The following is a 17,219-nucleotide window of genomic DNA, read 5'->3' as shown; positions in this document are numbered from 1 at the left end:
GGGTTGCTGGTACCCCACCTGGAAGGACGGCCCTCCTAGGGGACCCAGCGGGAGGCCAGCTCTCCTCTAGACGCTTCTCTGCAGTCCCGGCACAGCCTCGCCCGCTGTGAGCAGCAGCGTCACTGAGCTGGTGCGTCCACCTGGACCCGGACTGCCCCCAGGAACGCGTCTTTCCAAGAAAAGGGGTCACTTTGGTTCCTCTTCAGAGATCCAAGGCCGAGCTGCCGCCTACCCATCAGGTCCATGGGACCCAGCATGTGTGAGGGAGTGTGTGTGTGTGAGAGAGACAGAGAATGAGTGTGTGTGTGTGTGTGTGTGTGTGTGTGTGTGTGAGAGAGAGAGTAAGCCTATGGGTGCTATAAAAAACACAGCTGGTCTTTGTCTCTGGCTCCTGGCACAGAGTTTCAAAAACCCTTGGATTTTCCTGAGTGATGGGGGTCTTTAGTAATTCATAAAGAGCCCCTTTGGGCCATACCTGAGTTTATGCTAACAGTCGGCTCAAGTGGGACCTTAAAGGAGGGGCTGCCCCAGAAAGCCAGTCGCATAATTCTAGAGGGTTGGAACCCGAAGCCGCACCCTGACCTCTGGAAAGGGGAGAGGGACTGCAGACTGAGTTCAAGCACCGGGCAATGATCTAATCTCCTGGCTGGTGAACACACTGACACGTGGGGACGGTGCGTGCCTGGTTTCCATCGGGAGAGGGTATTGGGGCTCTGTGTCCCCCTCCCCAGCCCGGACCTCACCCCTGTGTGTCTCACATTCAGCTGATCTTGAGTTGTATCCTTTATATTCAAACTGTCACCATAAGCATAGTGCTTTCAGTGAGTTTTCTGGGTCTTCCTAGCAGATTATCAAACCTAAAGAGGGGTCACGTTTGTGACCAAGCCAGACAGAAGTGTAGGGAGCCTAGGGACCCCACGAGTGTCTGGCATCTGCAGTGAGAGCAGTCTTTTGGGGACCTTCCCTTTAACTTATGGGGTCTGTGTTCGCTTCGGGTAGTCATGTCAGAATTGAACTGAATTGTAGGACATCCAACTGGTATCAGAGAACTGTTGCCCAGAGCATAGCGAGTGTGTGCAAGTGTGTGAACGTGTGTGAGTGAACATACGTGGGAGTGAGTGTGGAATAAGGGAACTCCCGGCTGCCGCCGGGGTCCCCCCTGCTGGAACTCTGGGGAGCCGGGCACAGGGAGTGAGGCCCAAGCGGGAGCCGGTGGTGTCCCTGGGAAGGCAGACAGCAAAGTTGGATCTTTGACCCTGACCGGGAAGGAGCTGAGGCTGGCACTCTCCTCAACTGAAAACAAACTGGGGGTTTCTATCTTTGTAGGGCACATGTGTGAGGGACACAAGCCAGGTCACTGGTTCAGAAGCACATGCACGTAGCAGAGTGGCCCCTCGCCACCCTGAGTGTCAGGAATGGCACAGGAAGGAAAGCAGTGTTTTTCAAACTGTGGGTCATGACCCATTAAGGCAAATGCCACCAACCATTTCTCTTTCCAAAAGAAAATACAAGAGAATAAAACAAGACAATAAGGATACCTATCATGAGGATGGACTTTTTGTCAGAGATCCGAGTGAGAGACGAGTGGACGGCCAGGGCCGCAGGACAACATAGACTGCCTACTCCACTGATTGTCAACTTCTTCCTAGACTATTTGACCCCCACTGATCTCTCTCTAGGGTGACCGCAATGACAAATCACGGTTGCCAGCCTCAACTGGGACCTCCAGCAATGCTGCCTTGCAGTCTAATTGGCTCTTTCACACCCAGCACCTAACTATTTCTGGACTTAGTCACTCTGCTGAGACATGGACCCCGTTCTCCACCCTCCCGTTCCACAGACAGAAAGAAAGGAGATAAGAGCTCTCGGACAGGAACTCCTCCAGCTGCGGGGAGAGTCACAGTCTCTCACAATCTGCCTTTCTTCTTGGGCTCCCAGAGGGCCCAGAGCAGCCAGCTGTGAGCTCTGTGGCCCTGGGTAATTCCGTGGCTTCTCCGAGCCTCAGTGTTCTGATCTGTAAGTGGGGATAACACCTACGACCACCCAGCAGAAACAAGAAATGAAACCAAAGCCCCACGCCTCCGTGTTGGAAGGGTAAATGAGACGTTGCATAGGAAAGCACCCAGTGGGATACACGTGTCTCCACCGATGCTCACTAAGGATTAATTCTCCATCTGCTTCCACCCTCCTTCCCCATGGCTGGTTGATATTCCTCAGTCTCCCAGTCTCGGGCTCCATCTAGAACTGGGGATCAGTCTACCACATGTGTTTGTTGTGAAAAAAACTCAGAAGGGATTTCCTTGAGAGTGTGGCTCAGCGGAGGGTAAGGAGCCAGAAGCTGAAAAGAGCGGCTGACGTCTGCGCTCCGGGCCAAGTACCTCACGCTCGGCATCACCCAGCTCTCCCCACGGCCCCAGGAAGCAGGCACTACTACCATTCCTTCTGATGGATGAAGACTCAGGGCACAGGGAGGTTAAATAAACCCAAGGCCACGCAAACAGGAAGTGCAGAAGCAAGATGCAGACCCAGGTGTCGCCAAGAACATCTCACTTATCTCTTGCCATCAAGTCTGTGTTATCTACTCGCTACAGGCCAGGGGTGTAGACGGGGGTGGAAAGTCCCCAGTCTGGGCTCAGGTTCCCAGTTCTGAGCGTCCAACACCCACCCTTTCAGCATGGCCACAGAGCCTCCTGTAGCACTTCCTTCTGCCGTGGCCAAGTCCTGGGGCTCTTATCTGAAAAGCCAAGATAAGGTTCTGGGTTGGGGGTTTGGGGGGCTGAGTTAGTGGGGGAGGAGCAGGGACAGAGACTAGAGGAGTCCTCTGACCTCTCCCGCTCAGATGGCAGTCGGGGAGGGGGCACTGACAGGTGCCTGCTATGGGCAGAACCCCGGTCAGTGGTCTGCCTTGGCCACTGTCCTTCGGAATAAGATGGTCTGTTCCACGTTCCCCTTTGGGGAGGTTTAGCACCTCAGCTAGTCACAGGGTCCCTTCTAGGAAGTAGCCACAGACAGCACCTCAAAAACAGTGTCGCTGTGCGGCTCACTGCAAGAACGTATGCAGACCGGTAACTCCTACAAAGCGTTCTAGATTAAGGTGCATCTCCCATGCTTAAACCCAGCAGAGTTCAGCCAAAGCCAGTGCCAGAAGAAGGGCATCTGAGTGAACTGCCTGTGTCCCTATCACAACCCTACCCTCACCAGGTGTCCATTGCTTATCCTCTAAGGAGATGTTGCCCGTGATGGTTGTTGCAGGTGAGCACCCAGGGGGCTAACGGGCTGGGTGTGCCTCCCAGAGCTCCTTCTCCAGCACCCTTGAGGGGGTCCATGTGCAAATTCTCCAAGCCCCTCTTACTTCTCTTTCTACCCCCTGCAGCCCACTTTTTAGAGCTGCAGGGGGACTCAAATCTCAGCTCTGCTCCTTACCAGCTGTGGGTCTGTAGGCAAGTTACTTTTACTCCTCTGGTCTCGATTTCCTCGTCTGAGCCTGAGAATAATAATCTCCACCTTTCAGGGCTGCTATGAGAATTGCTGGTCATATATATAAATGACTGGCATAGAGCATGCACTTGTTACTTATTATTATTATAGACTGCTACCATTTAGTGAGCACTAAACCAGATGCTAAGATTTTTATCTGCATAATCTTGTTTGACAAATAAATGATAACTATTAATACGATTATTATGTATCTTTTTTCCAAACAAAGAGATAGGAAAACGGACTGAAAGATCATTCGCCTATGCGGTAGATTAAAATGGCCACAAATTCTTTGCAGCTCCTCCCATCAAGAGGTGGGGTCTATTTCCCTGCACCTGGAAGGGTGGCCTTAGGATTTGCTTTAACCAAAAGAATGCACCGGGGACTTCGCTGGTGGCGCAGTGGTTAAGACTCCGTGCTCCTGATGCAAGGGGCCTGGGTTCGAGCCCTGGTCAGGGAACTAGATCCCACATGCATGCTGCAACTAAGAGCTCACATGCTACAACTAAGGAGCCCACATGCCGCAACTAAGGAGTCGGTGAGCTGCAGCTAAGGAGCCCTCGAGCCACAACTAAAGAGCCCTCGAGCCGCAACTAAGGAGCCCGTCTGCCACAACTAAAAGACCCAGTGCAACCAAATAAATAAATAAATATTTAAAAAAAAAAAAAAAGAATGTAGCAGAAGTGACTCTGTGGAGGGTTAAGCCTAGGCCTTAAGAGGCATGTCTGCTTCCATGCTCACCCTGTTGGACCACAGCTGTCATGTGAAGAAGGCTGAGTGAGCCCGCTGGAGTCATGAGGCCCAGCCCACAGCTGGTACTAACCGCCAGACAGGGGAGCAAGGCCATCTCTGGCCAGCTGGCCAGATGACTGCAGCTGCCTGACTGACACCAGGAGAGACCAGCAGAAGAACCACTCAGCAGAACCCAGTCCAAACTGCTGACCCACAGAATCCTGAGAAAGTTGAATAGTGGCTGTTTTAAGCCCCTGGATTTTGGAGTGGTTCGTTATGCCACAGTAGGCAATGCTACAGCTGTGGGTTATGTAGAGGTGGGACCTCATCCTTTGGGTACCCCCCTCCTCTCTTCCTCCTATGAGGTGCTGTTGAGGGGTCCCCAGAGCTTGGTGGGGAAGTTTGAAAGCCACGGGTATGTCCAGCTCCTCACTCTACAGCCAAAGAAACCGAGACCCAGAAATGCAAAAAGACATCCTGAGGTCACATTATTTGTTCGTGGCAGAGCCAGGACAAGAATGCAAGGCCAGTGACCTTCAGATCAGGGTTGTGACCATTATAGTACATGTCCTCCAACCCAGCCAACCCACCAACTGAGCATGTGTTTTATGCCAGGCACCTGGTTAGAGGTTTTAGATACTTTGCAGCAACTCCCTCCCTGGCGTTTAGAATATTTTACCCCTTGTACAGATGAGAATACAGTGTAGGAAGAGGACTGGCAAAGAGGGAGGGAAAGGGGAAGGTCCAGAGCATCGGGCCTTGGGCCCCTTCTGTGTAAGACTTTAGCCCACGATCTCTGGAGCCAGACTCTCAGAGTTCAGTCCTTAGTTGGCTACTCTTGAGCTGTGTGACTGCTCTGGGGCTGCTTCTTCCTCTGCAAAATGGGATCATGATAGTTCCTGCCTGTGATGGTCACTAAGGGTCAGCCCCCCTGAGAACCAGTTCCCCTCCCTCTCCTTGCTAACTGACCACAATTCTGGCCTGGGAGCAGTGCATTCTGCCTCAGGAGATGAATCCTGTTTGGTCAAAGCCAATCATGGCTATTCTGTTCCCCTCTGCCACTCACCCCCTTCCCCAGCCTCCCTCACAGTCAGGGGTAGCCAATAAAGTATCTGGAAAAACATCTGTTCCCTGACAAAAAGGCTGAGCCTAAGAGAAGAAAGCCTTTTGCCCATGACCTCCTGCTTTTAAATGGGTGAGATGGCTGGAGCTGCAGCTGCTATTCTGTAACCATGAGGTGACAAACAGAGGACAAAAGCTAACCTTGAAGATGGAGGAACAGAAAGGTGGAAAGGACCTGGGTCTTGAAGACATCACTGAACTGCTTAACCAGCCCTAGACCCCAAACCTCCATATTTCTCATTAGATATACAACAGTAGCCTTATGGCTGAAGCTACCATAGGCCCAGTGCCTCAAAGGATTAATGAAAGAACTGCCCACATGACTTCGGTAGAGTGCCTGCCATATAATAAGCACCCAATATATGGTGTCTCTACCTGCCTCAGAGCCCCCTGCTGTACGGAGGAAGCGTTTCCATCCTCCTGTTCATGGATGGCTCTATGATTCAGAAAGGCAACATGGTGGGGCACCAGGCACCCTGGAGACGGAAAGACACCCTCACTAGCGGCTCCAGACTTCAGGTCTCAGCCCCGAGTGAAAGGATGAGCTCAAGGTGAACAGTGAGGGAATGTGAGGTGGCAAGTCCAGGCACCGGAACCTTCTCTGTCCACCTCCAGGACCCTTGCCTGCGGGCTGCCTGGGGTTATTAGGAATGGAGCAGCTCACACTACTGCTCCCAGCTCACACCGGGACCCTCCCTGAGCCACTGCTCCCGAAAGCCTTCCCTGATTAACCGGGCCACCCACAAAGCTCGCTGTGCCCCAGTATCCTCACTCAGCGTCTCTCCTCTGTGGGAACAAGCGTCGTCTGGTGCCTTGTTGAGCTGACATCTGAGTCACCCACTCCTTCTGTTCCCTCTTTATTTTTTTCCCCTTTTGTCAGCTTCCCCAACATACTGGATTTGGAACTCACCAAAAGCAGAAGAATCCTCTTTCCCCAACTGTACAAACTGACGGGCGACATGCCCACTCTGAGGGTCCAGTTTTCTTTGAAGAGCTAGGATTCCCCTACCACCACCCCCTGAAACAACAGTGGGTTCATGGTCAGGTCCCTAGGCTGTGAGGCAGGACACAGTGTCCCTCTTGGTGCGGACCCTGGCTTGCTGTGCCCTTCGGCAAGTCACTTCCCCTCTCTGAGCTGGCTTTTCCAGTCTAGCGAAGTAGGGGGACTAAAGGGTCCAGGACTCCTTCCTTCCAGAAGATTCTCTCCCAGCATCAGTGTCCTGGGGTCTTTCCCAAACCCCCAAGAGGCTTACATGAGGGTTAGTTTCACAGGTAAATTACTGCAATCCAGGAGGTTCAAGCCCCTGGCTGGGTTGGAGCCCTTCCGTATCCACCTTCAGCCAGAGGGGGTTTGGAAAGACCAACTGATTTCAGTAACAGCTGGGACAGAAACATGCTTAGGGAGAGAATTATGCAGCCACTGCATTCCCCTCCTCCTCTTCAAATAATTACATAAAAACCCAAAGCTAAATACACTCTAAATGGTTTTGTTTTTACTATTCCTTCTTGGCCCGGACAATCCAGAGCTGTGTCTGCTTTTCTACTTTTGTTATTTTAGGACTATTTTCCAGTCGCTTGGGGAAATTTTCCAATCACGCTCTTTAGGGCTGGAACAGAAGTGGCTGGTTCTTCCCAGGCACCACAAGTGCCTGTGGAGGTCAGGGGTCCAGTGGCCGAAGCCCCCTCTGGACACGCGTGGCCCACCTTTCCCATTACTGATAACGAGGCTGTAGCCTGGCATGGAGCAGCGTTTCTCAATCCTGGCTGCATATCAGAATCGCCCAAGGAGCTTTAAAAGCATGCTGGTGGCTGAGCCCCGCTCTAAACCAAAGAAACCCGCATTTCTGGGGATGAGGCTGACACACTGTGGTTTTTAAAAAAAAAAAAAGTCTTTGAAAGCAGTCAGTTGGTGGGCTCAAATCACCCTCTATCACTTAGTGGCCATATGACTCTGTCAGAGGTGGGTTTCCTCACTTATAAAATAGAGAGCCTGCCCCCTGTTCTGCAGGGCTGGTGGAAAGATGAGAGACGGTGCTTGACACACAGCAGACCTGCTGACTATGCCTTCTTCCCTGGCCCTGGCATCCCGAAGGGGCAGGAAAGGGGTTTCACCGGTGCTTTCGCCAAACCGTATTGGACATAACTGGTATTCCTTGGTCTCACAGCAGGGGAAGATGCCTTGAATGTGGGCTGGTCCATATTGCAACTCAGGCTACTGCAACTCTTTTTTTTTTTTGCGGTACGCGGGCCTCTCACTGTTGTGGCCTCTCCCGTTGCGGAGCACAGGCTCCGGACGTGTAGGCTCAGTGGCCATGGCTCACGGGCCCAGCCGCTCCATGGCATGTGGGATCTTCCCGGACTGGGGTATGAAGCCGTGTCCCCTGCATCGGCAGGCGGACCCTCAACCACTGCGCCACCAGGAAAGCCTTGCAACTCTTGAGCTAACCCCTCACTACAAAAAGCAATCTTACAAGAGGTTTCTTTCCCTAAAAGACCACCTCTTGGCCTAGAAGCAATGACACTTCAGTAGCAATGAACACACATAGCGCCAGATCTTGGTTTCTAATATTATTCTCCAATAAAAGGAACAAGGGTTCCTTGGAGAAATGGCCGATCCTAGGACTGAGGCAAGAAATATACAAGACAATCTGGAGCATCTTTTAGTGTAAGAAAGTAAGGAAGTGCTCTGAACAAACAAATAATCAAAACACACGCACAATGATGGGGTTATGTCAAAGGGACACAGGGGCCCACTGAAAGAGCTCCCGGTGGCCAAATCTGGAACAATTTGAGCCATAAAATAATTATGGTAGTATTGGATTATAACTCAAAGCATAAAATAAGTACCTATGAGTCTATATCGATATTAGTAAGTGGTCGAATAAATAAATAAATGGGGGAGAAGAGACAAATCTCTTGTGCGTAAGAATTTCAAGTAGTTTATGTAGATGCTCCGCCCTCAAGTAGGTGGAGCATAAATCCCCACTCCCTGAGTGTGGGCTGTGCAGAGTGTCTTCCTTCCAAAGCGAACTGTATGAAAGGGGGAGGAGAAGGAGTAACTTTACAGCGGAAACTGACAGCTGATCAAGGTCAACATCAACAGTGACATCATGTTGACAGTATGAACCTCTGTCATGATGTGATGAGAATGGCGCTTTGCCTATGGGATCTTCCTCCCCAAAACTCATACCCCCAGTCTAACCATCTGACAAATCCCAGGTGAGGGACATTCTACAAAACACCTGACCAGTACTCCTCAAAACCATCAAGGTCGTCAGAAACAAAGAAAGTTTGAGAAACTTGCAGCCAAGAGGAGCCTAAGGAGACCTATGACTATACGTGATGTGGTGCCCTGGATGGGATCCTGGAACAGAAAAAGACATTAGGTAAAAGCTAAGGAAATCTGAATAAAGTATGGGCGTTAGTTAATACTAATGTATCAATACTGGTTCATTAATTGTGACAAATGTACCATACTCATGTTAGATGTTAACAGTGGGAGAAATTGGGTGAGAAGTACATAAGGGAACTCTCTGTACTGTCCTTGCAATTCTTCTATAAATCAAAAACTTCTAAAATAAAACTAAAAGAAAAAACACCCCACCATTTGGGTGCAGGATGAATAAAGATGGCTTTTGATTGCCTTGCTCTGGATATACGCGAATCAGAAATGGGCCAATATGTTCCCAGAACCTTATCAGAGAAGCAGGCTGCAGGAGATGGGGAGTAGTAGAGGGGGTGGGACATGGTCAAGGTCATACAGATATTTGGGACAAAGGGGCTGGATCTCCAGTCTCCTGACCACTGGCCCCAGACATGATGAAGCACTGTCTCTCACTGGTGCCATGAGGGGTGGGTCCAGGTTATCTCTGAGGACCCTCCGAACTCTCACAGCCTGGGGGCTACCCAGTGTCTATATCTTAAAAACGATGAAGCCATTGCACTGGTGGAATTTCAGACAGTTCCATGAGAGTGATATTATGCAGCAAAGGGCCTTCCCAGCATCTCCTGAAGATCATACTATGCAGACTCTGCTCTTACTAGCTGTGTGACTTCAGGCAAGTGACTTAACTTCTCTGTGCCTTCATTTCCTTATCTGGAAATGGGGACACTAATAACACCAACCAGACAGAAGTCGCTGTGAGGATCAATAAGATCATGCAAAGAACAACTTTGGGTAAAAGTTGGCCAGTCTTTTATCAGAGCGTGAGCTTTAGGGCTTTGCTTTCTGCTTGAAAATACAGAAGCTCACGGGGAGGAGTGGGGTGTGAGGGCAGAGAATTGAACAGAAGGTGCATCTCCTCCAATTTTGTTGTCCTCGGGGCTGACCCAGTCCCTGTGGTCTCAGAGGGAGAGTAAGGGGGCAATAGCAGGAAGGGCCCGGCTGACCTCTTTTAGCCCATCACCTTCGGTCTTAACAGTAGCCCGTGGTCTCACTCCTGGGATTAGATTCAAGGCTCTGGACAAGGGTGTCACTTCAGGACCCAGCCTGAAGCTTTCCGTTTTCTATACTCAGTCCCTGAGTTATAAAATAGCGACCTGGGTACCTCCACCTACTTGGGGTGAAGAGGTGTCTGGGCCTCTTGTAGCCACGGAGCCTGGGATGAAGGCTTAAAGCCTTGTGTGATGTGTGCTCACCTGGAAAGTAAACACAGCCACGTGACCTTCGTCCCTCACTGCAGGCAGGCCCTGAGCAACTGGCCCGGCTTTGCCAGCTCCCCAGAACCAGCCCCATCCTCCCTGCCATCCTTCATTCACTTGTTCTAACGAACACCCAAAGCCAGACATACTCTGCACCTAAGCCTGAGCCAGACACTGGCATTGCAAGGCAATGAATGCATCTTGGTGCTGCCCTCCAGCGACTCCAGTTGGCTCCAATCCCTGCGGTCATGCTCTCTTCCCTCCCTGTGTGCCCCAGCCCAGCTCATGCCCAGTTCTGGGGCTCAGCCTGTGCTGTTCCATCACCCATCCACCCACTCAGCTCCCCCATCCCAATCCTGCCCATCCATCCTGCATGGCCCAGCTCAGCATCTGTCTCCTCCAGGAAGTCTGCCCAGATCAGCCCACCTGGACAGGCTCCCCGCCTCCTCTAGGTCACTCGCTGTCCTGCCTTTTACCCAGCACTGAGACATCCCCTCCCCATGCCTTCCTATTCATATCCGTGCATGAAGCCCCCACCAGACCCTCTGAGAGGACAGTGGTAAGATCAGATTTTATCCGTCTTTATAAACGTGTCTTATACCCAAACCCATCTGGTATTGACTGACCTCAAAACATTACTTCTTTTTCTTTCCAGCTACTAACCTTCACCCTTGTGAGGGGTGTGCTTTGGCTTAGCCAAGACTGGGATCAAATCTCAGCCCTGTAACTCAATAGCTGTGTGACCCTGGGCAGGTGACTTCACTCCCAGTGGTAGAGGCTGCTGGGGCCCTGCCCACTCTTTTTAGTGGACCCCAGTCCTGCTTCCAACAGCCAGCTTGGCATCACTTTGCTCACCGGCTGCTTCTGGCCAGAGTCAGATCTTCTCATACTGAGAGCAGAGAGGTGGTGCTGGAACACGAATCCTCATCCCCCATTGCCTGGAACCAATGGCTATCAGCAGTCAGTGGATAATATCAGCTCCCTCAGCCCTCTGGGCAGAATGACCTTGAGATGTGTGTTCTACCCTGGCTCCCAAAGTGCCCCAGCAGAAGCCAGCTCCACTGCCCCCAGGGGTAACCTGCATCAACACGTACCTTTTTTTTTTTTTTTTTGCGGTACGCGGGCCTCTCACTGCTGTGGCCTCTCCCGTTGCAGAGCAACAGGCTCCGGACACGCAGGCTCAGCTCCGCGGCATGTGGGATCTTCCCGGACCAGGTCACGGACCCGCGTGCCCTGCATCGGCAGGTGGACTCTCAACCACTGCGCCACCAGGGAAGCCCAACACATACCTTTTATTAGCTGCCCTCCCTTCCTTGTCTTATTTCCCCCACTGGTGCCCCCTGGGGTCCCCTCCCAGATCCTCTGCTTCTGGGAACCCCAAGGGCACTCTTCACAGCCACAGTTTCATTATCAGTAAAATGAGGATAATGGCAGAGCCCACCTCACAGGATTATTGCGAGGATTAAATGAGGTGACGTTCATACGACACTTGGTACAGGGCCTGCCATTAATAAGCAATCTCCACACAGAACCACTACTGTTGTTTTGAGTTGGGCTTGTCGTAAACTTTTTGAAGAGAGTATCGAACCTTTGGACAAAGTGGGCATGACTTAAACCCAGTGCAGCTCACCTTGGAGACCCACTTGCCGTCTCCCGGGACGGTCCTCACTGTCTGGTCCACCCCCATCTACACGCATGCCTGGACACACCTCTCCTGATGACCAAGTAAGGTCCAGAAAATGGCCATTTGTCACACCACAACCTTGCACTTGGGCCTGTTTCTCAGCTGCATCCTCCCAAGAAGGGTGGGACGCTAATCCCCTCAGATCCTATTAGGAGAGTGGACGACCAGCTGGGGCTGCAGCCTGGGAATACCGACCGGAACACCTGCTGGTATGAATCCCTGATTTTATTTTCTATGCAGTTTCATAATCTGCTCTAAAGCCTCAGGCAGTTCGAAACTGAAAGCCTTTAGGTGGGGAGGAATGAAACGACAGATCTTGTTTCCTTGAGGACACGGTCTCCCTGCCTCCCCCCCTACCCCTCGCCGCAACCCTCTCCCCAGCTGGGGCCATGCCCCGGGGGAGGCCTCCCCTGGCCCCGGAGGGATTCAGCTGGGTCTTTAGGCCTCTACGGTCCCCACTCAGTATGGCAGGAGGCTCTGTGGGACTTTGTGGGACTTTGCTGGAGGCCCCATGAGTTCCAGTAATTCCAAAGTTCAGGTACAACTGCTGACTTGATGGATTTTATCTAGTCCAGGATGAATTAGTCTGCTAACTACCTGAGCCCCCTGTGTTTAGGAGCTTGGACTATTCCCCGGACACAATGTAGCGATACATACCACATTGAAGGTAAGAACAGCAAAAAATGGCTATAAGATGCAATTCCATCTCGGTCAAAAACAACCTGTGTGTATGATACAGCACGGGAGCTCCCCGACTGCCTGGGTTCAAAAGGCAGCTCAGGCACTCGATCGCTGTGTCCCCTAGGGGAGGTCACTTAACTGCTTCGTATCTCAGTTACTTCCTCTGTGAAATGGGTATATTAGTATTACCTACCTCAGAGGGCTGCTGTGAGGAAAACTGTGCTTATACACGTGACAGTGCCCAGAACACAGTAAAGTGTTTGGTGAATGCTAGCTGTTACAGATGTAGGTGTCTGCATGGAAGATGAATGGACAGATACGCCACACATGCCCAGCAGAAGTGACTTCTGGAAGCAGACCGGTGGCTACCAGGGGCCAGGGGAAGAAGGAATGGGAGTAACTGCTTAATGGATACGGGGTTTTATCTTGGGGTGATGAAATGTTTTGAAACTAGATAGAGGTGGTGCTTGTACAACCTTGTGAATGTACTAAATTGTGCACTTAAAAAATGGCTACTTTTGGGGCTTCCCTGGTGGCGCAGTGGTTGAGAGTCCGCCTGCCGATGCCGGGGACACAGGTTTGCGCCCCGGTGCGGGAAGATCCCACATGCCGCGAAGCGGCTAGGCCCGTGAGCCACGGCCGCTAAGCCTGCGTGTCCGGAGCCTGTGCTCCGCGACGGGAGAGGCCACAACAGTGAGAGGCCCGCGTACCGCAAAAAAAAAAAAAAAAAAAAAAGGCTACTTTTGCGTTATGTGAATTTCACCTCAATTTTAAAAAAGCCCCAAACAAAAAAAGACTTCTGGGAAATAGGTTAGGTGAAAAAGAGTGGGTGGCAGAGACCTTTATCAGACACTTTGCTTCTTACTTTATCACTTCTGTCCAGCTTGATATTTTTTTTACAGTAAATACTTATATGTATCACTTTTAAAATTAAACAAATTAAAAACAATTTTAAAGGAAGTAGCGCGTAAGAGAAAACGCGTGGTGCGTGGCATCTATCTTCCTCTGTAATGCTTATACCACGGGGAGGCAAATACTATTAATGGCCCCATTTCAAAGTGAGAAAAGTGAGGCTCAAAAAATTGAAGCCATTTCCCAACTCACAGAGCTTGACTCCAAAACAAGACAAAACAAAACACGTTCGATTCCATCACACAGCCCCTCATATTCACATGTAAAATAAGGGGGTGTAAAATGATTTCTCAGTTCCCTCCGGCTCGGAGACTCTCTAGTCCCTGGCTGAGTTCTCAAAGTGTCAGTCCTGCCGCGGGCACCCATACGCCCAGAGAGCCCCTGCCAGCCGTACATCCCCAGTGGGACACCTGCTCCCCAGAGCAGAAACCACACCTCCCACCAGTCCCTTGCTCCTGAGTTCTGGTCGAAAAGCTGATAAAACCTAAGAAAAGAGAGCAAATGGGCAGCTGTCCAGAGGGCAGCTACTTCCGTGGGAGCCCGCGCAGTTCCCGACAGCCGTGCCCGCCTACCGGCCATGAGAGACCCCGACTCACCCCGGCCGCCTCCCGGTGCAGGATCCTGGTCGCCTCTGCCCGGCCCAGACCCAGATGCAGCCACACCGGGCAGGTCTTGACGAGCTTCTCCAGGACGCTGATGCCCCGGAGAGGAAGGCAGTTCTTCGGAGTGACTGGCAGACGAGGCCCCACGCCATCTTCCTTCTCCTCTTGCTGTCCCTCTCCTTTGCCAACATCTGGAATAGGACTGAGAACAGAATCAAATGACCAGCCCGTCCTGCTGCCAGCCCAGAGAGGGGTTTACAACAAACGGGGATTCACTTCAACCATGCTTCTTTATTCAGCATCTATGTAGCCAGGGGCCCTTTGGGGAATTAAAAAATGAACAAACCGTGATCTTCGCCTTAAGGCGCTTATAATAAAATGAGTGAGACATACACAGAAAAAACCAGCTGTAGCACAAGATTGGAATAAATATAACAGGAGCACAGTGCAACGGAAGTAGCTAATTCCAAGCCAGGGTGGGTTCAGGAAAACAACGGCATTTGAGCAGAGCCCTGAAGAGGGTTTTTAAAACACTTTTTAATTGAAGTGTAATTTATACACAGTGAAATGCACTAGTCTTTAGTATACAGTTAGACAAAGTTTTACATTTGTCTACACCCGTGTAACTACCACCCAGATCAAGAGAGAGAGCTGTGTTACCCAATACCATAGCCACTAGCCACATCAGATCTTAAAAGTGAGTTGTCTGAACCGAGACATGCCCTAAGTATAAAATACACACAGGATCTCAAAGACTTGGTATGAAAAAAAAAGAAGACCACAAAATAGTTCACTAATAATATTTTACATTGATTGTATATTGAAAGGATAATTTTCGGATATATTGAGATAAGTAAAACATTATTAAAATTAATTTCACCTATTTCTTTTTACTTCCGGTGTGGCTACTAGAAAATTTAAAACCAAATATGTGGCTTGCATTATATTTCTATTAGATATGCTGATACAGACATTTCCAGAAGGCTTTCTTGTGCCCCTCCCAGTCGACACTCCCTGACCCCCAAGCTGACGATGTAAAACGTCAGGGTCCCTGGGGAAAGGAAGAGAATCACAGGCCTGAGAAATGGCAAGACAAAGTAGAGGTCCAGTCTAAGAGATTCCAGACCGTTCCCAACATGCTCCCTCCACCTGACCCCCTACACACTGGCATGTGAGTTTTGATTCCAGAAAAGGAGGAACAGCATCTTGGTGCCTCAAATCCTGAGTCGGGTGGGCTATGTGGTCTGTTTGCCTTCTACCTGAGGAACGAAATCTCAGGATATCTACAGGGGTGAAAACCTTAAATCAGACAGAAGGGGCTAGTCATAAAGCCAGGAAGATGTGGCTGGTGCCTCTCCTTTGCTCCATGTCCCTTGATGTTGCCCATGGGCACCAGAGATAAAGCTGGTTGTTAAGGAGCTGCCGTGGGGTGGGGTGGGAGGAGGCCAGGATGAGCCCTGTTAGAGGCACAGAAAAGTGGAATCATTTGCTGAGGTCAGAGGGCAGCGGGAGCCAGGAGTCCTGACGAGGGGACGAGCATTTCCTCAAGGGGAGGGCGAGGGTCCTGGTGGTTCTCTGGGTGGTGGGGAGACTGGGAAGTGTGGGATTAAACAGGTCTAGCGGTGTTGGGTTTTGCAAAGACCAGACTAGAAAGGTGTGTGGTGATGAGAGATCTGGCAATGTCAGTGTGCTAAAAATTCCCTCCTCTGACGCCTCCACTCTAAAGCTTCCAAGGAGCCCTCCCTCCCTGGATGCTGCGTGTGCCGTGGTTTCCTATGGATTTCCCCTCTGGGTCCACACAGAAGAGTGTGCCACGTCACCAGGCCGACAGGAGTGTCCCAGGCAGCTGCAGGAGTCATGGGTCTGGAAGGGGCAGCAGGGCAGCCCCATGGGTGTCCACAGGCTGTGGAATTGGGTCTCATTTGGAGCTCAAGGCCAGGGCGGCCCAGCTCATACTGATGTGACCTCTTCCCAAGCCCTGAAATGTGGTCCAGCATCTCCTCTGGGAAAGCAGTGAAAACAGTGGAGGCCAGAATTACCCAGAAACAAGCATTCGGGGCCTGTTAGGTTTTTCCAACCTCCCTTGGAAACACACAACGTCCTCTGGCACCAAAAAGGCTTTATACTCATCCTAAAACCTTCTCACTTGGCCCAGGGCTTCCCCCAGAGGCCAGTTAGGACTCTAATGGCAGCTGGAGTGACAGCAATTGGCTCCCTCTCTGCCACTAACTAGGCTTAGGTAGCTTAGTTAAGTCCATGGGTAAGTCTGTTCCCTCTTAGGGTCTCAGTTTCTACCTCTGTCTGCTTCTCAGACTAAACCACTCAAGAGGCCAAAGGCTCTTGAGATACTGCTTTCCAGGAGCTGCCCAAGTCTTCCAGTGTTCTCCTTTCCCGCTGGGTGGGCCAGGGCAGGAGTCACAAGGGCTTGCTCAGGGCCCCCTAAGTGGTGGCTTGGCAGGACCTGAGGCTTGGCGTGGAAGCTGTAAGTGTCAAAGGCCGCAGCAAGGTCTAGACGTTACAGAAGGAGCAGCTGAGGCTAGGGGAGGTTTGGGCCTTGCACCAGGTCACAGGAGCAGCAGAGCAAGAGCCCTGAAGGGATAGAGTGACACGGACACCTGCTGTGACCAGGCCAAAGAATGGTAACGGGGCCAGGAAGTTGCCTCCTAATCTCTGAGTCCCTGCTGACCTTGGGCCTCTAGATGCCCACTTGCGACTATTAAATGCTGGTGCTGATGCTGGGGCTCCAGGCTGGACTGCCGGGCTCGAGCAGGATGGCAGAGATGTGAACGCCCTGAGCCGGCACCCGGGCAGGCTGCTTCCCTGCCATGATTACTGTTATTAAACAGCTTGGCCACACCAGCTCTAACTGCCAGGGACCATCACTGAGCCCACATTGGATATGTCATCTGCTGGCACGGTCGGCCACCCCAGCTCCCATGCCCTCCCTCTCACCAGCCAAGATCCAGCTGAGGGCCCTGCGAAGGCAGCCCCGGGGGCCCCGGGTAATTAATGGCACTGTTAGCACAGAATAATGAGCCTAAAAACTTTAGAGCAATTCCACCGGAAAGACAAACCATTCCATGACTCGTTTTCCTTCTGCTTGCTCACCGGAAGTAGAGCAATTAGCTCTAACCAGCGGTCCTAACAGCCTTCCGATTCAAGGGGCAGGTTGTCCGTGCTGCCCCACCCAGACGCAGTGTGGTCAGACACCAGGGAAACCCTTGCCCTGGGCCACAGGGACAAGGCCTGGGCTCAGCATCCTGGCCTTAGCTCCCAAGGGAAGGAGTGACCTGGCGTGGTGTGTCCACGCTCCCTGGCGTGGTGCTGCATCCGGTCACCGGCCTATGAAACCTGGGTGAGGTGGGGAG

The 17,219-nt window shown here is 51.5% G+C and overlaps 1 protein-coding gene across 6 annotated transcripts in view; it reads right to left on the bottom strand.

Moving 5' to 3' along the window:
- RIN3 (Ras and Rab interactor 3) overlaps positions 1–17,219 on the bottom strand; it is a 118,108-nt gene that overhangs the window by 67,902 nt on the left and 32,987 nt on the right. For all 6 annotated transcript variants that reach the window (XM_089908140.1, XM_089908141.1, XM_089908138.1 and 3 more), the window contains exon 2: positions 13,846–14,053. In XM_089908140.1, the coding sequence (XP_089764266.1) occupies positions 13,846–14,053 (208 nt within the window). The remainder of the gene's footprint in view (positions 1–13,845; positions 14,054–17,219) is intronic.

Source organism: Delphinapterus leucas, chromosome 2, assembly GCF_059928025.1.
Source record: "Delphinapterus leucas isolate spDelLeu-1000000601 "Yukka" chromosome 2, BTC_Dleu_Yukka2, whole genome shotgun sequence".
NCBI lineage: Eukaryota > Metazoa > Chordata > Mammalia > Artiodactyla > Monodontidae > Delphinapterus > Delphinapterus leucas.
The sequence above is the reverse complement of the archived record's forward strand: the minus strand, read 5'-3'. Positions and strand labels throughout refer to the sequence as shown.